The sequence below is a fragment of the Egretta garzetta genome, unplaced genomic scaffold, assembly GCF_000687185.1.
Source record: "Egretta garzetta isolate BGI_Z169 unplaced genomic scaffold, ASM68718v1 scaffold56, whole genome shotgun sequence".
NCBI lineage: Eukaryota > Metazoa > Chordata > Aves > Pelecaniformes > Ardeidae > Egretta > Egretta garzetta.
The window spans coordinates 12,895,352-12,918,383 of NW_009260182.1; the positions used below are offsets into that span (position 1 = coordinate 12,895,352).

General features: G+C 37.1%; 1 protein-coding gene across 1 annotated transcript in view; it reads right to left on the minus strand.

Annotated features, from left to right (window-relative positions):
* The window catches only part of KNDC1 (kinase non-catalytic C-lobe domain containing 1), a 109,470-nt gene that overhangs the window by 41,059 nt on the left and 45,379 nt on the right, over nt 1–23,032 (minus strand). Inside the window, exons 5-6 of the mRNA XM_035897422.1 lie at nt 18,330–18,528; nt 15,007–15,065 (exon numbers count right to left, since the gene is read on the minus strand). Coding sequence (XP_035753315.1) covers nt 15,007–15,065; nt 18,330–18,528 — 258 coding nt within the window. The remainder of the gene's footprint in view (nt 1–15,006; nt 15,066–18,329; nt 18,529–23,032) is intronic.

Genomic DNA, 23,032 nt, shown 5'->3' on the forward strand with positions numbered 1-23,032 from the left:
ACTGTTCCTAGACTGGCATGATTTTTTTCTTTTTGTAAGATAAACCAGACTATATTGGCAAAAGGATATGAAACTATGAAGCCTGAGCAAATAACCCACTAACAAAGTGATGGGAAGACAGTTATTTCTTCAGACTTCCTGAAGTTACCACTACCCCCACCCATACATATTTCAGCTGCAGAAAATGAACTCCACCCTGGACTAATAGAGCTACGCACAAAGGAAGTACAGTTCCTATTAATAAATGTTTAGAGGATGATGGTCTTACAGTCCGCACAAGATAACTTGCTATAAAACTAACTAGGTATAAACTAACACATTTCTAAACCTGCCTAAGACTGAAGGCCCGTAACTGCCTGGGGGGGGGGGAGAAGGGGGAATCTAGATTTATACTTTAGTATAATACAATCTGTGGAAGAAATTGAACCAAAATTCCTTTCTCAACAATCCTTTCTGAGAATTTATGAAGAGGGATTTAAATTTTTGGCTTCCCCCCCCGCCACCTCCAACTGTTTCATAAGCTTTTGAACAGTGAAGAAGAAGTGTAGAGTGTAGAACTTATTCCTTTACTTTGATATTAAATAGTCTGTTTCAGTGAGCTATGTCATTTTGCATTTCTCAATGGACAATATAACAGAAAACTCAAAAAAGAACAAGGAAACAAAGAAACTCTTATAAATATAATACAGCTCTTTTTAAAGAACTTTTTGTATAAATATAACATTGTACTACAGTAGTTTAATATATTCAATATTAGTAAGTTACTTCATGTATTTGGTATGATCTGCAACAAGTGGCATCACCTCTGTTCCACAAATTGACTTTATTAAAGAAATTAATCACTCCTCTAAGAACTGGAGGAAAAAAGATAATAATGTACACGTTATGGATCTACACTATGCAGTCCAGGTGATGTCAGAATACCAGATGAAATAATGCCATATAGTGTGGAGACACCTTTGAATTCAGATGGTACTTCTGAACAGAATAACCAATTTCAGCCTCCCTATACCACTCCTAACATGAGGAATGGGTAGAAAAATTGCATTATTAGGAAAATTTGCTTTTAGACTCTAACATCCACTATAGAACTGACACCAAGCTTCACTGATGATACTTTAAAGATAATATATTGCTTATGTGCTTTTACATCATGTGGCAAAAGTAAGCAATGCATTACATTTGTACTCTATCAGCAAATCTTGCACTATATTTATTCAGTATAGTGTTCTATTTATAGAAATGCTAATGTTAAAGGCAGCAGCAGCAAAAAGAAATGAATCTACTTATTCATTTAAAAAAAAAGAGAAAAAGCAACTAAGACCCAGCCTTCACAAACAGATAATATTGTAACACTTGGCATGTCCTTAACAACATGCATCAAGAGACAGGCTGTAGCCATGAAGTAAGAATTAAAAACAGTTTACCTCAAATTGTCAACTTACTTGACATATTTCTTTTTCCCTTTTTGGCATTCAGCAAACAGAATACTTGTGGGAAACTCAGTGAACTAGAACATGGATGGAAGAGATTCTTGTTCCTGCCTCCTCTTTTTTTGTTCAGTTCAAAAGTAGTATTTTCCATATGTCTCCAGGCATCACTTTTGAGGCTATTTTATCATTTGGACATTACCTGTACATTTAAGCCTCTCCAAGAGATGTGTGTGATTCCTCAGCACCTGATTTCATTTACAGAATGTAGTGTCTATTCCAAATACACAGTGCATAAGAATAAAAAAAAGAGTTTATCTAGTCTTCTCTCAGGAAGCAATTTATAAGAAATGAAGTATTTCTGATAATATTGGAGAATAAGAAAGCATATTTGAATATAATCTCATTATATACAACTCAAATGCCAACTCCAAAAGGAGGACAGAAAGATAAGGAAATTTACTTCAAGGGAACAAAAAATTTGTGGATGTGGACATTATAGGACAAAGGAATAGGAAGGGCAAAGCAACATACTACCTTATCCCACTTTTTCCAATTAATAATTTCCGCTCACTGTAGAGTATAACTCATATGCCCTAGACTGCTTTTAAAAGCACAAGTCTTTGAGATGCAAAGCAGGCAGGCTTCCACTCCCTGCATTTTGCTGTCCTGTTTTAAAGAACTTCAATGCATCTTTTCTTGTACAAGGAAAAGGCCAGTCTCATAATGAACAAAGAAAGTTTTTACCTCTGACACCCAGGAAAGCCAGTTTTGAAGACGGCCATTTCAATCATCATAGCTTGTAATTAATTTCTTATGTCAAAAGACTTACTGGGAACTTCAACATCTTTCCAGCTTGAAACTTTCTTTAATGTAAATCCCCTTTTACCTTTCTCCTCTCCCAGCTCCCCAAACACCACCACCGACACCCCCACAAGAAAAACAGGAAACAAAATCCAGCTATTTACTTAATTTCCTGAGCTGGCAGTAAACATGGTTAATACATAGGGTATTCCAACTGTAACTTTAAGTCTCCTGTCTGAAATGGAGCAACTGAGAAAATGAGTTTGTGATCATCCACTAGGTGGGGCGTTCCCCAAGTTTATGCATCAAATCTGCTTCTACTTACCACACTGTTTAGGCTTAGGAAGAAAATTTCACTGTCTGGGAAAGGACAGCAAGATGATAAAGGCAATAAATAAAACAAATTTGTAAGTCTAAAATATCTAATACTCACTAGAAGGGACTACTCTCAATGAAAACACTCTCACAAGCTAAGGGGTTTTTTAGTATAAGAAGAGTAACAAACAAATAGGAAAGGGCAGCAAACAACTTTTCTTCTTTTCCTGGAAGACAAGCAAAAACTGCTGTAGTATCAGCAGTTTGGAATTTTCTCAAAGATTTATGAAGCAAAAAAAACAACAAACCACAAACCACCAAACCCCACCTGTTTTAAATCTAGCTAAGGAGAACAGGTTTTGAATTATAGGAACTTTTACATTACAGGATAATAGTATTAGTAGCTGACAAATAGCATGCATTTCAAGAAAGATGCAAAAAAGAAAAAGCCAAAACAACCTCTTCACAATTCCTGAAGAGACTTTTAAGTTAAAGGCTAAGTGTAACTTGTTACAAAAAAATACAAACCGTGCTGGCAAGACTGCACTACAGCATCAGCTTCAAAAAGGATGGGGGGAAAGGGAGGAAGTCACATTAGGAAACCACATCTCCAGATTTAGTCTTAGAGAGTACATCTACTCTTAGCTCAAAGTTAGCAAATGTAACAAGAATCATAGGTAAAAATCATAATTGTATGCATCACTGGGAAGGCCATCATGGAAATAACATGCCCCAGAAAAATCAAAATGGCAACACAAAGAAAAGATATTTGAGAAAATCACATGTATGATTTGAGATCCTGAAAGTCTTCCTTTCAGCAACATGGTAACGGAGCTCATGTATTTCAGAGAAAAATTTGAAGGTTATAATCATACATGTAGCTTCAAATCAAGATCATGTCTAATACTAGAGTGGTTTCCAAGAGACAAAGGCATAACAAGATTTAAAAGTAAAAAAACAAAACAAAACAAAAAACCCAGATAAAAATTTAAAAGGTGAAGATACTACATATTTTTAAAGCATTCGGGCTAAGCACTGGAAGCACTTACCAAGGGAGAGGACAGCTTCTGCCATCATGCTAAAATTTTATATCATGAGTGAAATACATTCAAAAAGGCTTCTGTCAGTTCCAATCAAAAGTTACTTGGGCTTGCTGCATACCACTTTTATGACCATTTAACACTATAGGAAGTGAAATCAGAGAACAGTAATGATCTGCTCTAGTTTTAAAATCTGCAAATCAAAAGATCAGGAGAGGAAGTAAAAGCTCCAAGCCTACACACAGAGTATGACAGAGGCTCTGTTGTATTACTGCTGGGCAAGGCTAAAGAGCTAAGCTTCTATAGGAACCCATGCTTGCAGACAAACAGTACAGAAAAAAACTGACAAAAGAGCTTTTGAATAGGGACTGCATAAGCATTTAGCATACTGCAATTATGAATAATGACCATTTACATTTTGTATTGAGATTTCACCGAGTTCAGAAATGTAGGTCTTCAACAGAAGTGAAAAAGACAGGCTGATACTTCCTGTAAAATATTTCTGACTAAATGGTAAGCTGTGGGAATAGTGTGAGACAATTCTTGGTTTTGACATGCATAGCTGACCCTTATTTTACCTTGCAGTTTTTATTGAGATTGCTGCACATACATAGATGTTTCCACCCTTTCACAATTCAAAGCATTTAAAGGTTCCGTAAATGAAAGCTTCAGTGTTGTTATAAAACTCAAAGCTAATGCTTGAGAAAATTGCTATTGGGAGAAAACATTTAATATTTGCCCATGTCTTTTTTCAATGTACTCTAAAATGCACTATTTTTATGCAAAAGAATGTCAGACAGTAATATTCTTCAGCAACAAAATGAAAGGAAACAAGGCCCATTATTTTTAATACTTTCCTTCATTACAAAGGGACTAAACGCCTTTCTGCATAACTGTAATTACTGGAAGGTGCTGTATTAAATACCAGCTTTTTATTCATTTGGCACTTTGGATGTGTAGATAATTAGTCTGCAGAATGTGCTAAAAGTGCTAAACCACTGTAGACTATTCACAAAACATATAGTCTAGCTTGAATTGGTAGCAAATGCTGGAGAACCAACATTTTCAACAAAAGCTATACTTGCAGTTTGTCCCTTCTAACTACAGTTGCTACTTAGCTTTGTCTGAAAAATTCTTCCCCAAAAGACTTCTGAAAAAAAACAGGCACAAAAATGCAGCTACAGGTCAGATCTGAGAAAATAATCCACTCACAGCTGAAGTTTGCAGGTACTTCAACTCTCAAATTGCCTTTTAGTTTGCTTAACAACTAAGTGAAATCTTTCAAGTTTTAACATGTTCTTAGGCCAACATCAGGCAATCTTTTTACATCGTAAAACACAAGCAAGGCTTCATAGATACAATCATCCAAAAAGAAGTGCTACAACAACGTAAAGAGAAATGAACCAAGTAAAATCTAAATGCACTTGGAAAGAGCACGTATCACGCAGACTATGGCTGAAAGGCATCTAGTCCCTTCATTGGGTTGGTTTGGTTTCTTCTGACCTCTATTTATGTGACCTCCAGTTTGAATGGAGGAACTCTAGCTAGTACATCACTCTAATCTCACTGCTTTGCAGTTGCGGGCTTCATGTCTGTAATGGTCCATGACAACTGTTATATCTCCATGAATCTGTCTAAGCTTTACCCACATGGAATCTTTTTACATCTATCTTTTGCAGCAAGAATCTCTGCAGCTTACTGCATAACAAAGAAGTATTTCCTTTTGTTTGAGTCTACCTGTGTTCATCTCATTGTTGCCACCTACTTCTACATTTACGAGAGCTGCCGCCATGACATTCTTCACAGATTTCTAGCATAACTTCTCCCTCGGGGCATTCTCTTCTAGGCTAAAGAATATTACTCTAAGTAATTGCTTCTTTCATGAATGCTGTTTCACCATCTGGTCCTGGAAATTTATTTTACTGCTGATTTTGTCAACTTGGTCACTAGTCTATTCTGACACTCTTATTTGAGCCCAATTTTTGATCATTCTCCATAAAGAAGAGTTGCAATGTAAGAAGCTCTTAAAGGTCCTACAAGATAAAAATGGGCTAAAAAAATTAAAAAGTTTTTCTGCTATGGCTTACTTGAAAAAAAATCTTTTGTATCTTGTTCTTCTGCAGTCATTGAAGACTTTCAGCAGCATTTCTGTTTTGATAGATTTGGAAAAAAGTTGCTAGTTTTTCAGACTTTTGTAAGCTTTTTGCATACTGTTTGACTTCTAATCACCTCCTTAGGCTGCTGCATAAAAGCCTCTTTTCAGGCTCTTTTGATATCTTCTTTGATAGGAGATACGTATTTGTTTTAAAAATAAATCATACAATAGGTTCACAGAAGTCTCCATGCTACCTGCAAATACTTTAACATCCATATGTTTTGGCTTTCCATAGGGCTATGTAAAACACAGGTGACTGCTGACCATAGACTAAATTGCCAGCATCTATAGCAGTAATTGATTTGAAATGCAATATTGTTAATCCAGAGAAGAAAAAAAAAAGTCATAATATACAAACTTTTCAACTGGACCTCAATATCGTTTCAAGAAGCTGTTATCTTAACTATTGTAGTGAAGACTGAGATCTATCTTGAGACACTGGCAGCCACCTTTGGAAACATTTGTTTCACTTTAAGAAGGCACATGAAGATAAACATACACAGAAGCTTGACCAATTTTAAACCATGCTATGTGTGGGAAATTACTCATGTGTTTGCAGGGTGAGGACACAAATTAAGAGCAGGTTTCTTACACTTTCATCCCATTTTCAGGCTCCCTTAATCACAAAGATCAGCACCCCAACAGAGATGAATAGCACACCAATTGACTCCTCTCCTGCAGGACTGTGGAAGTATAATTATGACAGGTAAGGAAGAACATTGCAATAAAACTGCTGGAGACCTCAGAGGTTAGATAGCAAAAGTTAGACACATTTATCTCTAAAGCTTCTAGAAGACTATGATTTTTTTAAAACTCCCTTTGAAACTTAGTTTCATGTGTCACAAGTCTCCTTATGATTTATCAGCCATTAACCTCCTTACTTTTAAGTTACCTACCACAGGTAATTCATTTATCACTTAATTAAACTAGCACAATTTACTCCCTGTAGGCACAGAAAAAGGAAACCTGGGAAACAGTTACATGCAAGCTGAGCAGACTATGTCTGTCTTCTCTCAACTGTATAAATACAAGATTTTTTTCATTGTATGGCAAATATATTATTTGTAGTTACTGAAGTTATTTGTTTTAAAAAAAGTATATTCTTTTTATCTTAAACCTAAGAGAAGATGCCTACTGGTAAAGTCTGTCACTCTGAGCTGAGTAATGCATTTGCACGATCCTGTGTTGGGGGGTGCTTATTCCACATTTTGGAGATAAAGAACTGAAGCGCAACACTTCCAGTTAAGAATGCAATGGGTCAATAAACTCGAATAGCATCCCAGTTCCTTTACCATGCCATGAATCAACGACATCAGGACTCAGATATGTAAAATATTTGTTGCTGTACAGTAACCAGTTCACTCTTTCTCTGAAGTAATAATCTATGTAGATTTTTCCAATTTTTATTTTTCTACAAGGAGCATATATAGAACAGCAAATGTAAAAAGCTGGCCAAACACTTCTGAACTTATCCCACTGTATAACACCTTGTTAAGACCTCATTCAAAACACAGATTTTCACAGAACAGCTGTAGGCAACTGCAATAGCAGATGAGTAGGTAGCTCTCATTGCATATATCAGGAATGTAAACAGATTAGGGGAAAGAGGAGTTTTTAGGGTTTTTTTTTTTTGGGGGGGGGGCAGGAGGGAGGGTTGGGGGCTGTTTTGGGTTTGGTTTTTTTTCCAATTTGATTGTTACATAGGGGAATGATTTCTGCAGAAGTAAACCTTGCTCCTTTTTCTCTGTTCAAGCATAGAACTCATGTATAATGTGACAGGACTTGAACTGTATAGCCCACAAACTAAAAAAAAAAAAGTTACATGCATATTTCATTCATGTGCTTCTTCAAAACCTGACTAGATCAGCATCCCTGAGTAAAACAGCAACACCTGTTGCCATTACAATTGAGAGAAAGGAGGAGTTGGGGGTTTTTTTGGGGTGGGGGTTGTCGAGTTTTTTTTTAAACTTGGTGAAAGGACTCAAAAGTTCAAGAATCCTACAGTACGTATATACTACTATATGGTACATATATAAAACAGGTTTATACCTGTTTGCAGTGCATCAAACACAGCATAACCGGCTGGTCAAGAGAGGTGATTATTCTGCTGTATTCAGCGTTGGTGTGGCCTCATGTTGAGTACTATGTGAAGTTCTGGGCCCCGCAATTTAAGGATGTGAAGGTCCTTGAATGCATCCAGAGGAGGGCAAAGCTGGAAGGAATGTCTTATGAGAAGAGGATAAGGACTTTGGGCTTGTCTAGTTTGGAGAAAAGGAGGCTGAGGGGCAACCTCATTGCTCTCTACAGCTTCCCAAGGAGGGAAAGTGGAGAGGGAGGCACTGAGCTCTTCTCCCTGGGATCCAGCAATAGGACTCGTGGGAATGGTTCAGAGCTGCACCAGGGGAGGTTTAGACTGGACATTAGAAAGCACTTCTTTACAGAGAGGGTGGTGAAACACTGGAACAGGTTTCCTAGAGAGGTGTTTGATGCCCCCAGCCTGTCAGTGTTTAAGAGGCATTTGGACAATGCCCTTAACAATGTGCTTTAAGCCTTTTGATTAGCCCTGAACTGGTCAGGCAGTTGGACTAGATCATCATTGTAGGTCCATTCCAATTGAAATATTCTATTCTAAAACCTGCTCCAATGGTCATCTAATAAAGCTTAAGTCACTTGCAGTGCATTTCCCAGAAGACAAGATCCTTAGCTTCAAAAGCATGTTCTCAATTGTTCTTTGAAGCTTTTTTGAAATGCTGTAACTAAGGACAATGATGTGTGAGTGACAACCATTTTGTCATAATCCTGAAGGCTCTGTTGATTAAATCTCAAGCAAACTAATAAGATAACTCTATGACCATCTAATTCACAGTGAAAACTGAACTAGTCTCAAAATTTTATCTGGAGATGAGGAAGTCATCCATTCTGCAGTCTACTTCTAAGTCAATCAGTTCCTGAACCTTTTAGAAAGAAGGTGATATTTGTGAGTGTTCTTATACAGTGGTGAAATGGTTCTATTTTCAGTTCATGTAAATGGTAAAAATGAATTTTCACTGTTCCAGGGAGTATAAAGTCTCCAGATCCAGTCTAGCAATGGTTATGGACCTTTTAGTGACATGAATAGCCATGTAAAACAGACATAAAACTAATGTATGAGAAATCTTTTGACATCAAATAATGACAAGGAATAATTTGCTGGAGGTCTTCATCTTGCCTTTAGGGGTTCAGGTTTACATTTCAAAAACATTTTCAAACATTCTAACGAGTAAATTATAGAAATAAGCAGAGACTGGAACAGAAAATTAAGCTATGCCAGTAAGACCAGTATGATGATGGGTCCACCAAAGAAATGAGTTTGAATGGGTAGCACTAGAAATGGACAGATAATTCTACTGGGACTAAGGAAGACAACTTCATTCATAGCTGAGAAAGTATCAGTGCTAATCAGAAGAGTTTATGTAGAAGAGGCTGGAGATAAACAACTAATCCAAAACATTTGTGGATCTTTAACACTGAAGAGCCTAGAGTTTTATGATGCTGCCCAAACATTACAGGAGAAAACAATCTGTCCTCTTTTCCATAGATTTTTGCTCATTATGGGAGCTATCTGACAATCTATCCAACACAGCTCCTCAGGCTTCTAAAAGAGTAAACTTAACTACCACAAGAATCAACTGTTTTAAGACAGAACGTCAAGCTCTCTTTTCACTCCCAGTCTTGCCCTCATAAAACCAAAAATCCTCAAATAAGCTGATTTGAAAGATGCTTTTGTATATCAGAGGATAATCTTCCTCAGTCTTAAGGAAAATATATATCGTAGCTTTAATAATGCTTTTTTATAGGAACCTAATAGCCAGGAAAGGAAGAAACCTAGAATACTACATATTTTCATTGAGCAGCTTGCCTGTACAGTCAGTCATTTCTCTTCTGAGAATATTTTTCTGCTTAAAGAGATAGACTATTTTTGATAAAAATAGGAGTCAGTCTGTGAAAGGTTGCATTTCAGATTAAGAGGCAAAACTGTAAAAATACTGGCAATATGCTCAAAAAGCCAGCTAGAAAAGACCAATATGACAACTTTGCAAGCCCAACTTCAGAACTAAGGAACAAGATGTAGGCCTTTGAGGTAATAAAATTATAAACTTTAAGATATTCTATATATTAAAAAAAAGAAAAAAGACTGCTGTAAAATAATAATCCCGTTGGCCTCATTCTTCTTTTGGTTATCTCTTTGTATGAGCAACTAAAGGGTGATATTTGCTCAGTATTAAGGTCCTGAATGGAACCTCAATTGGGCTGATGATGTAAAAGCAAGAGCAGGAGGATTCCATTTCCCTTTCTATGGCACTGCAGAGGCATAGGTAACCAAATAAAAGTAATTTATTTTTATCACTGAAGGAAAAGACAGCTTTAAATAACACTTAGAAGACAGAATGCTTTAGACTACAGGAGGAGATAAGTTACCATTTGCTGATGACAAGCCTTGCTGCTGTTAGACAGAATTAGTCTCAAGAGGAGGCTACATGAAATTAAGGGAAACAGAACTCAAGAAAAAAGGCACTAGGTGTTTCAAAAGACTTGTTTCCCCCATCAGATAAAAACAAAACCAAAAAACCCTCTAGGAGAACATGTAAAAAGTTTTCTTTTTTCCACCAGCACCAAGAGCTAAAGAAAGAATAGAACAGTAGAGATAATCTCACAGCATTCAAAGATACTGCTTTAAAAGACCCGGGAAGTGGCAAAGGCAAGACTTCCTTTATACCTTCTGCTGTTTTGATTTAGGAGAAAGATGAAGGCTTTCATATTTAGAGAAGGACCAACAGCTGAGACCTAAGCTCTAGCTCAGTAATGATCAGCTATTGAGAAATATTGTAGCACCAAACTGTCAGTTCAGTTTTCGTCAGCAGGAGCAACACATACATACCCTGAACCTTTCTTTATTTACCTATTCCCTAGAACTGGAGGTTTCATTTGGCACTTCAACCCATGCATATATGCATATATAATATTTGCATGTATATATCAATCTGCCTGTCACATTTCATAGGAATAAACCATATGAATCTTAACTATTTAGTTTTAAAAAAAATACGTTTTAGCTTGTCTTTTCTATTTGCACTAGTTATACCACTGTGTAGAATTTTTTATTTTTAAGGTTGTTGAAACACTTGGACTTTTTTTTTTTTAAATAATATAAATCAACTATAACCCACCGAGAACTGCAAGCCGACACCTGTCGCATTCTAGCAAAGAGACAGGCAGTGTTCAGCCTTTTCTAGTCCTGATTCTCTCCCAGGTGAGAGATCAGCATACCCCTCTCCTGCCGTGATAGCAAAAAGCAAGTTCTAGATGACAAAACAGAGAAGTGTGAACTTCACTTTCTTCCCATTCTGTCCCGTGCTTCCCCTTTCTCTTCAAGGTATCACTTTTTCAGTTCTTTTCTTTCTGAAAGGTTTTAATCTGGCTGCATACTGAGGTTTCTGAAATACTGCATTTTCTCACCTCTAAATAATGGAAGAAGTCATTAAACAGAAGCATTATCCAGTCTGCTTTAGATATTAAAAAAAATAATAGGCAGATGACTGAAAATTCACTGATTTCTGTTACAGAGGTTCACTAGAACAAGCAAAATTGAATAGCCACATTATTAAAACATTATAAATGCAAGTTCACACATGGTAGCCATCAGTCTTTCATCTAACTGAAAGCTCATATCTTAGAAATGTGGGGTTCTACATCAATGAACCTCTGTATCAGACTCAATGGCAGTTTTGTGATGCAGACAAATAGCTATTTGAAACTAGTTTGAGACAGCCAATGTTTTTAACCTGAGGCAAACTTGTATTGTAGTGACAGAAATAAGGCTACTAATGAACTCACCAATATTTAACTGTTCCTATTGGGCCTCCCATTGGTCAAATTTCACAAGTCTAGCACTGTACTGCTCAGGGGAAGAAAATGGAATATGAACCATTTTCATCAGGAAAAGGGTAAAGCTCTTCCTATTTAGAGGGGGGAATCAGGACTCAGTATTAGTTTATACTGACAATTAATTGTTTGATAAGGCCAGTATATAGTCAAGTAGGCAAATTTTAAAAGAAGTCTCAAATGTGTATTTTTGCATCTCAGTCTTTTATTGTTTTTCTAGAACAGAAAAATTCACATTCTATACTGCTCTATACTGTAGCATGCTAGTAAAACATTACAACACTAGAGGCTAGTCTTTATACTCAAGATGTTTCTAACTGACTTCTAGCTCTATATTCAATGAGAACAAAAAAGTTGTCACTACTTGCTATAGCAAATACAGACACATCTTCCAGCTTAGAGGAGAAGCAGAAAATGAGATCTTTCCATCAATGCAGGCAAGTAACAGCTTCAGTCATTAGAAAGCTTTTACTGAGCACAGCCACATCACATACCTGCATATGCACTAAGAATAAAAGTGAAAACAGTAAGCGTACTGTATAGAAATTCACTTTTTCTTTGGAATTACAGTATGGATCATAACACTAACATTTCTCTCCTGTTTCCCTCCCTCTCTTCACAGCACCAGTCCTTAACAGTGCCGTTACCAGGGCACAATGGTACTAGAAGTATGGAAGGAGACAGCAAAGCTAGAGGAAAAAAAATAACATGCACAGGTACCCAGGAGAATCTCTATTTTAGTCCAGTGCTGTCCTAGAGACCAACAGTACCTTGCCTGGCTGCCTTTTTTGCCCTTGTACTATGACAACGCTTGCACTGTCATTTCAAGGTCTTTTGAGACCCTCAGAAACTACAATCCTTCCTCCAACCCCACAGGTCGGAACTGTGGGAGAACTAAAGAAGTCACCAGTTGGAAAGCTCAGCCACACTTCACTGTTAGCACCAAAAGCCCCTTTCACAGCTACTTCCTTCTCAACATGTTTCTCTCTAAAAAGTCTGTTCTACACCTGACACTGAAGCTGACAGCTCCCTGAAGGGCAACTTTTTACCTTCCTGCTCTCAACGGTAACTGAAGCCAGTGCTATTATTCCCACTTTACAAATGGAGAGCAAGTCAGGAAACAAGGCACAAGTCTAAAACAAGCCACGTTAAATCAATTACTTTTCTGTCCTGTGCATTGTCATTCAGACAAAGCTTTAGATTTCTTGCTATTTGAAATTCCAACTAGAAACTGAAATTTTTAGTAGTGTTGTTTCAGACACCAGGACAGTAATGAATGCATTTCAATTTGTTTCCTGTGTCTATTACCCTTGTGTGCTTGTGAGTGCCAGCTAAGTTTAGTAACTAATTAGACTGGAGCCACAATTCTGAGAGGTCTGGATCAGTAATTCACCAAGCAGGAAACAAAACATCTCTTGTTGAAATAACTGTAGCTTTATTTGAGGATTTTTTTTTTTTTTTTAAAAAGAGTTTAAAGAGGAAGAAGTCATCCACTAGCTATACAAACCTCATTGTGTGCTTCCAGTTTAGAAGCCACAAAATAGGTCATGCTCAAATCAAGCGAAACCTCTGGCTGACATAAGTATTTTAGATCAGCTGAGCTTTGACACTGGAGTAATAGCTATCAAAGATGATCCTGAACATAATTAGTAGTTTCAGTACAATTTTTTTTCTTTATATTGAAATTGGACAGTTTCAATACAAACACTACTTTCCATTCTTTTCAACAAAGCATACTAAGCAGCTGCAAAAACACTCCTTCAACAAAGAACAACTGAGTAAGGTTATTACCAAGGAAGGAGCAAGCAGTAACACAAAAGATTTGACACCCCTGTAATAATGGCAGCTTATTGGTACAGTACAAAGAACCTTATAACACAAGGGACTAGGGTTTCCTCAGGGAGATGTATATAAGCCAATGCTTTTCTGCTATTGCATAGTAGGAGGCTACAACTAGGGGTGAGGGGACAGACAAAAGTATTAATACCTTTGAAAAAGAGAACTTGAAGTACTAGAACCAGGAAGGAAACAGATGCAAGTTTGCCAGAGGAGCAAATTATTTCACAAATCTTGCAAGTGTTTCTGTGTCAAGTCTTGGAGGCTTGTTAAGAGGCAAGGGATGGAGAACACATATATGTAAAATCTTGAGCCCAGCTTCAGAAGTACAACAAAAAGTACAACAAACCAAAAATAGTCACCTTTGGGCGACTTTGGGACTTGCTTTCCTCAACTATATCTGAATATAATGACTACTACAGTTCCCAAGTTTACATGCAATATCGGTCACCTCCTAAGAACCCCCGATTGCGTTGGCTCCCTACCCCCAAACAAAGAGTCCTCAAAAACCAGCCTGGGGGGTGGGGTGGAGAGCAAGCACAAAATCACTAGAGCTCTGCTGGCCTGTACAACTACATTAACAAAGCATAGCAACAGGGAGAAATGTTGCATCTCTAACCTTCAAAGACTGTAGTACTTCATATTCTATAATACTACCCTTCCTACCTTATTCTCATCTTACTTGTAGTACTACACACTTCCAAGGTTCACTTATCCTTTTTCTGCCCTCCCTTGGGGAAATATAGAGAACTATGAACATGACTATGGAGGCTATAACTACGAAAAGTAAAAGGTATTTGTATTGAACTATAAAGAAACAGAATAGGGTTTTTTTTTATACCTTGAATAGGCCATGTTGCTAATTAAAGCATTTGAATTATCTAAGAATAGATGCCAGAAAAAATACTGTATTAAAAAGAGGGATATTAAGCAAGCAAGCACTCCTGCAGCATGCAATGAGATGGTTGACTTGGGAGGCTAATGAATCAGTATAAACAATTTAAATCTAATTTAATTTAACAATGTAGAGCATTTGTGCATTGCAAAGCAACAGATAGTCATTTGTTTCTTCATTAAATCAAAGATAAAATTGCTGATTACCCTTCCATGAATTATTTTATTGAAGAGGATGGCAAACAAATCTTATATTTAGTCATAAAAGTTCATAGCTAGTCCCCAAACAAGCAAATGTAACCAGTGAAGGATACCAGTGAACATAGTATAAACTAGCTGTGGTTTAGGGCAACACCTTATTCAGCCAAAATAGATTCTCACGTTTTCGCAGTTAGTGAACAAATGTTTATACAGAAAATCAATATAGCACTTTAAGTTTACTTTTTATTTCAGCAAAACATATCTAAGCAGCACAATTTACTATTCACAATCTTTAAATATGTTAAAATTATACAGTAAGAATGCTGAGCGTTTGGTACTGCCAGAAGTACTAAAATTAAACACACACACACACACCCCCCCCACGTTACAGATAAATTTATGAACTTGCCTCAAAAGTGTTACCGGTGATATCAAATTCTGGCGGAACAAAGGCACCCTCTGGATCATCTTTGAAAGCAAAAGGAAACGTGTCAGATTAGAAATTAGTAGTCTTGCTTGTTTAAAAAACAAACCAATGTGATGATACAAATTTAATGATAAACTTACATCTGATACAAAAGAAACTATGTATCTTGGTTTACTCATATCTGATGTGCAAAGAACTTGCTATCCATGTTTCTAGTACTGTAAGTAAAAAAAGTGCTATTTTCAAACTTTCTGCAAGAAGATACTATACTTTTCCTACTAAAAAACAAAACAGACAAAACACACCCAAAGAAATACATTTGCCATGCCTAACCACTTCTTGCCTTTGGACATTTATGTTTGGACCAAGTTATCACCTAACCTGGTGTTGGTCAGCTGTGGCTTGCAGGTTCGCTTTGATTACTGGGACACTTCCATTCACTATTTTCCACTGCAGACCTGAGTGATAAGGGTTCAAGCAGCAAAGCCAACCTGAACAGCTAATTGCCTTTCATCTACAGGCCATCTTAGAACCTTGACCTTTCTGCTTAGTTTAACTATGATAAGAGAGTTTAGGAAGCATATTTCCCACCCGTGTGCTGCTTAGCACAGAACTGAGCTACTGCAACAGCCACTTTTGAGTGAAGAGGGGGAAGGAAGAACATCTTAAGAGAGACTGAAGTTGCTGCTTCATCCAAGCATGCATGTAGTATCCCACTGCACTTCTGTCATGTGAACCTAGTAAAGAACACTGCAGGATTAAAAAAAATGCCCAACTGAAAACCTACTCTTCATGTACATATTCAACTCACCTATTCTATCCCTCTGAAGCCAATGGATGATTGAGATAATTTACAAGCAAAGACTATTAACTTTTTCTTCTCAGAGAGAAAAAAAAAAGTATCCTCATGGGTGTAGCGTACTCATCACAGCTTTAGCTCTAATAGAACGTTGTGCTTGTATTTTAGAAGGGAAATGCAAAGCTCTTATCATGAAGATACTTAACTCAGTTATATGGTAGAGAGGACTTTTTTTGGCATATTCATATATTTCAGCTACCTGACATGGCTGACTATCCAGATGCCACTAACTGACTTACAGTTCTTTACCATGTTCCTGATTCTGCTTTCCCACTGAAAAAAATTACTGAACTAATTCTGCATTTCCCCCACACCCTATTTATTCGTGATATTTGGGGGGACAGAAGGAGGAGGGAACTAATAAACAGAAGACGTTTTGTTCGCCCGTCTCCCCCACCCCCAGACTATTGCTCCTTCTTTTCATCTCCCCACTACCTTTTCCATTTCTTTCAATAGAACACTTTAAAGGCTGTACAAGCATGAAAATTTTATCACTAGTAAAGCTCACTGTATTCTTTTAATATAATATTTACAATGGAAATTTGTCTGATTTGAAGAGACAAGAAGATATCGGAGCCCTTGGCAGAACATCCTATTGAATGTTTGTCACTTTAGCACTACAGAACCTGCAGGAATCAGAACTTGTTGCTAAAGCAGAGGTGACAGGCTGTTCATTTTCTCTCATTGGCAAGAAAATCCAGAGGTTATAATTTTCTTCTGGAAGAATAAATCCATAGGCAACAACTACAGGGAAGCAAAAAGGACAACGTCCCCAAGTGCCTATCTAACAAACTGTATTTTAACCAAATAGTAACAAGATCTGAGGTAAAGGGGAAGAGAAAGAGCCAAAGACACAATGGAGTGTGGTGGAAATAGAATATAAACATAACTTTTTGCATTCCTAGGACAAATGCAACTTTCTTTAAGGAGAACTAATGCAAAGTCTCTTCCTCAGAGACTAACTGGACTACAGGGAACAAAACCTTTGTGTGTTTGCTTTGCATGGGAATTTGTTATCCCACATTTTAAGCACTTGAATATGGAAAATTCCTGGATCAATTATTTGCCAGCTATTCAATTAGACTAAAACATTTAAGAAGAAATTGATTTTTTTTTTCTTTCCCAGCTGCAAGCAAAGATCTTAGTTGAGGGGCATTTTTCAACCACTAGATTTATTCTTTTCCACAAGTCTTTCATATACCCTAGCAAACACAAAGCCATTTATCTTTCCTTTTTTTAATTTCAAGTTATGGCAAGCTCCTTAAAATAAAGGAAATTGAGTCCGCATTACCCTATTAACATGGAACTAAGAGTTGACTCACATATATTTGAGGAATTTAAGCACAGAACAAATACCACAACAATTATGAAAATACATTTTCATCTTTATTAGTTATATTTTATGATGCTGCATACTTACTTGAAATACTACCTTTAATTCTAAAGGAGGCAACAAATATTCATTTGTTGCTAAGTTACCGTACCCCATTTTTTCTAAATACTGTGATCTAGATTTTGACTAAAAGAATAAACACTTATTCTGACATAGATTTAAAAATAAATTAGGTTAAAGAAAACATAACAAAAATTTGGATAGTGTGTATATGGACTAGAACGGTTCTTCTAGTTACAAGCTGACATAATTTTAAAAAGACTAAAGAATAAGAGCTGGGTGGGTTTTTTTGTTTTGTTTTGCAACATTCCTAACAGGCTCAAGACAAAGAGTCTTGAGATAGGTCATCTGAAGAGGCAACAGCAACAATAACACATTTTTTTTGTCTGTGCTGAAATCAGAAGTAATTTTTTAAGTTAAGCATCCCCCATTCATCTGCTGTGATACCTGAAGATCTTACATGCTACTACATACTGGGTTTCAGTGTATTAAAATTCATTTCTCAGTCAGTCACCACACTTGCAGAGTCTAAAAATCATGACTTTAAAAGAAATAATAATCCTTTATTCAAGAGAGCGCGCTTTCCTTTCTAACAGTGAATATGCGCTAGAATTGCCCCATTCTCTATGGCCACAATCACGAAGATACATTGAATGTCAGATTTCTCTAGAAATAGAACATATCCATGAAACAAGAAGAACTGGAAGAGACTAAGAACATGCTTTACATCAGTAGAGACTTGTGCACAGAGATACACAAGTACATAACCTAGTGTTTAAAATGAAGATAAATCACATTCCTCTGGATAAGTCTTAAAATAAGAAGAACCTTAGAAGAATCTTCTAAGCAAACTCATAAAAGCCTTTGTTCATCCATCACAAAACTGAGCATATAGTCTCATATGAACCTATACTCACCCATTTCTAAACAAGTTTTTGTTTTCTCTTTATTTTAATTGCAAGTCTTAAGAATAGAATATAGTGCTTTACTACAGTCTCTCACTATGAGTTTCCATAGTTCTAAAACAAATGGCCTGGAAACACAAATACTTACCACTGAGCTGTTCCATGAAGCATACATTGCCATTGGTGTTAAAAGCCAAAGTGTCAGGAGTGATGCAGAGTGTCTGGAAGATTGCAGAATGGGCAATGCTCTTCAGAGAATGGCAACACTCCAGGCAAACTGCCCAAATATCTTGCTCAGTAAGACAGCTATCCCGCAGTGACAAAATATCAGCAAGGGACACATTCTCCTGCCAAGATACAAATTCATAAATTACCCTGGATTTCATGACACTACTTTGTGTATCATAGATTACATTAGACACAATTGGCTGCGAGTAATGTTTCCAGCAAGTTCTCAGACTTTCTAGGACACTGATTAACACCCCAAGAAATCACCAAGTGCATGACTTCGCTCTTAACACAGAGAGTCTCTTAAAGAAGCACAGTTAACCTGAACAAAGGTATCACAGTATGTTAAGATCAAAAAAAGACTTACTATGGGAGCTATGTAAGTTATATAAACACTGCATCAAAGGGAAACAGACCATTTGGAGGTAAAAGCAGAGAGATTAAGCTAAAACATTTTGTTTAACCCATGTCTCCCTTAAGCTCTCCCAGGTGCCTTTGGATAAACTACTTAAAAATTCTACCCACAGCAGTTTTGCCTACCATCTGTGATCTGGGAAAAAGTACCCTCTAAATTCACCTGTCTTAAGAATGATGCTGTTGTGAAGGTTAGTGGTATACACCACTTAATAAACACTCAAAAGCCAAACAAGCCGTAGGAAAAGTGTTCTTACACTTTGACTTAACTCCAAACACTGTGGTTGTCCTACGCCTCCCCATTACACCCACAGCTGTTAGTGATCGGAATAGTTTATGGACTTCATTTCTAGTTACTGTCCTAAACTATAAGTCAACTTCCTTTGACCCCGGCACAGTAAGGCTACTAAGGGTCCAGTTCCAAAAAAATGTGGCTCTAACGTAACTTTTCTGGTCAAGATGTTCAGAAACAGTGTTTTGTTCAAAGCAGCTAGCCTTTTTATGTACATTTTTTACCATACAAAACTAATACATTACCCATAGCTACAGAAGTAAAAAGTTTTCATTAACTTAAAGGCATGACAAAAACCATACAAACAAAACATCAATTCCATCAGTAAGGAAAAATAAGCTAGCAGAAAAATGGAAGCATCTACACAAGCTACCTTCCATCAAAGCTATACCACTATTAATTGCACATAATATTTTCTCATTTATATGTAGTAATTAAGACTAAAGGCTATGCTTCTGAATGATATTAAATATACCTGAAGATGTAGCTGCATATTACTTAGAACATAGAAAAAAGAAAGTACCTCATTGTCAGCAAAGCAGAATGTGAGATATCTTAAAGCTCAGAAAACTGTAGTGGTTTCAACTTTTAATCCCTTGGAAAATAGTTATAACTTTCTTTACATACCTCAGTACTGGGGAGCGTCAATGATGTTTGGATTACCATTTTCAGAAGGGTTAACTGTTTGTAACATGCTTTTCAGAGAATTAAGTATTGCACTCAAACAAGGACCAATCTTCAATCTAAAAATTTATTTTGCTTTTTAGTCTTAAGTATTGTACTTAATAAATATGAGAAAAAAACAGGTAGGAAATAAAGTGCATTCACTATTATTTGGGAAACTTAACTTCTATTTTCAATATTCTAGTTTTCATCAGCCTAGAGATGGACTGATTTACTAATGGCAGCATTACTACAGTGCCTTCTAGGACCAGTCATGGACCCTGGTCTCATGTTGTTCAGACCTATGTAATAACAAACAGGAAAATCCCTTACAGTTCAGGTACATGAGAAAAAAGATCTCATTTTCTCTGTTCTGTGCTCAGCACTATATGCTTAATGCTCCAAAATCAGATTTTGAGGGTGGATGAGTAAGTTTTGCAAATCTTTATGGGGAACTTCTTCCAAGCATGAAGAGCAGGACAGAGGTTCCTTTATCTGAAAACATAAACATATGACGAGGAGTTGGACCACAAACCACTAGGCTTTGAAGCTGACCAAACTGGTAAGTAGGATGAGGATAGGCTTGGAAAGGAAAGACTAACTGCTTATTCTATGGCCAACTAAAAGAAGTTTAAAAAAAAAAAAAAAAAAAGAAAAAAGTTCTATGACCAAATTAATGAACCAGTAATTATTTTCATTTTTAACTCTCTTAAGATCATCCAGCTAGGTGACTTAATGGTATTTGCCAAAACTGCAAAAAAAGACTGTTTCATTAATCAATATGCTAAATTATGAGAGATTCATCTGTGCATATGTATGGCCAAGAAAGGCTCAATTTAGAGATTATGTGAAATAAAAACTGCAACCTTCAAGACAGTCTCAATATCAAATTCCTGTCACAATCAGGACTTGATAGAACTTCTCTGGAGTCAAGCTTCGAGGTTGAGCTCTACAGTGGGTATTAATTGTCAGTAGTTATATCTACAGTTTAAATCTACAAAACCATCTTTGTCTTGTGGTTATTTGGGGAATAACCAAAAGATGATGATGGTCTCATGTCAGACAGATTTATCTTCCTTCTGGGGGAAGGGAAAGTTAGGCAATACAGAAAAAAAAAGACAAAGTAAAAAGGAAAAAAGAAAAAAAGGCCTATGTATGTTCAGTGGCTGTCATCAGCAACGGATGGCTAGGCAAAGATAAAAAACAAAGCAAAACACCACCACCACGATCATGCAGCAAGCCTTCCTCTTTCCAGTGCTCCAGAAAGTGATTTACTTCACAGAAACCATGTATTTCTCACTATCTTGGCCTTAGTTATTAAAGGAGCTATTGCAGCTAAGCAAGGCCTTTGCAGAGAAACGAAGTATTGAAAACACTATGAGATGCATTTGATTAGTTTGCACCCCCAAAGCAATATGGACACAAACTTTTCACTGTGCAGGAAAAAGAAAAATCCTTTGAAGACTGTAACACAGGAGTTTCTGGCAAATTTTGGGCGAGCCACAACTTCAGTACTTTGGACCACTAAAAGTTGGTGCACTCGAATCACAGGAAAACTCGACTGTGTTACATATCAGAGATGCTGATGCCTTTTCTCTTTTGTCTCATTATCAGTAAAAGACACTTGTAAAAGCAATTAGTGTTTAATAACTAGGAAAAGCAAACTGGTCAGACAACCATGCTTTAATTATTCACTTTAGTTCTCAATTTTCCCATATATTTTCTTCAGAAAATATAAACCAGTTCAGTAGCATAAGCAGTTAAGCAGAGGAAGAGAAGACAAATTATTTTGCCACACACAGCTTCTTAAAAAATTTGAAATTAAGTATTAAGGAGTGTGAGATGAAGAAAGTCTACTAAAGAAAGGCATTTGAAATACACCCTCAGTATTTCCTACTCTTCAGCTCAGGCAGCTTCTTGCTTCACATACTGGATTTTGTAAACCACATGCATCAGACACCAGCCTCATTCCTGATACTATGTGCAGTGATGAGAAGCATAGGCTCCACAAAATGACTAAGCAGCTGAGAGTTAGGTACATCAGCATTCACAGCTCTCTGGCACTTAAGTCTTTTTGCCAAGATAATTCACACAGACTTCAAAACAATCTATTCCAGAATCATGGAAAATGCGGCAAACCCCATTCATTAAATTCACCGCATTTGAGGAAAAACACTGGGTTGCCTGGGTAAGCTCACTGAGTACTCTTTAAAGCAGCCCTTTTTGATTAACTTTCTCTAATTACCAGCTGATAAGTCATGCTCATTCTCTCAGATATTTGTGTGCCTGGAATAACTGGTAGCGACTGGTAGGAATCCACAATTGAAGTATATACTAAGCAGGTGCAAAAAATGGGCTCGGGTCTTCCTCACATAGAAGAGTTGACCCCCAGCCTTCTCCCATCCCAAAGAAATACTCCAAATATTTAAGAGGCCGCTACCACCTTCCTTCTGTATTTTCCACTGGCCAGTCTGAGAGGGCCTACTACAACGAATGCTACAGATGATGGGAGGAAGAGCCAAACTGCTGAGCCATGTAGATGGCTTATGAAAGCTGGGAGGGTCTTTTCATTTACAAACATGCTTTTAAATGCTGATTCAGCTTGGGTTCTTGACATAGCAAATAAGAAAGTTTGCAAAATCTGGTTTGGGGAACAAGTGGCTCACATATGGTTCACCAAACTTTTACTTAAAAAAAAAAAGAAAAAAACCATTTTGCCCAAACATTCACCAGGGGGTTAGGAACACACTTCATGTGGACAGATAGAAAGAAAGATGAGCAAGAACAAGAAAAAGCAAGTGCAAAACCAAGTAGAAATCCAGACAAACGTGATGACAGAACTGAGTTTAACTACAGGTTATTTGGCAGAACAACTGAACAAACAGATTTAACCTTTTTTTTTTTTTTTATTTGCCAGTGACAAGGCCTTTTTGCACAGGGCAGCAAGAAATGGCTGTACAAAAATTTGTTTGGTGGCTGCTAGCAACACTTTTACCCATATGAGAAATCTCCCTTTATGAGGTGTGACAAGGACATGTAGTTCCCGACTGCAGCATTAACCCACGGCTACAACGGGAGTTTTGAGACACCCGAGGCTCGAGGGCCATGACTTTGCTCTTGCATGGAGTAGGTGCACGGGGACGGACTAAGCCCAACTTGGCAGCTGGCATCACCGGGCAGGAGAAGGCGCAGAACCCCCAGTGAACACAGGGGAAGGGAACGGTTCTGTCGACACGACCTGGCCGCTCCCGGCG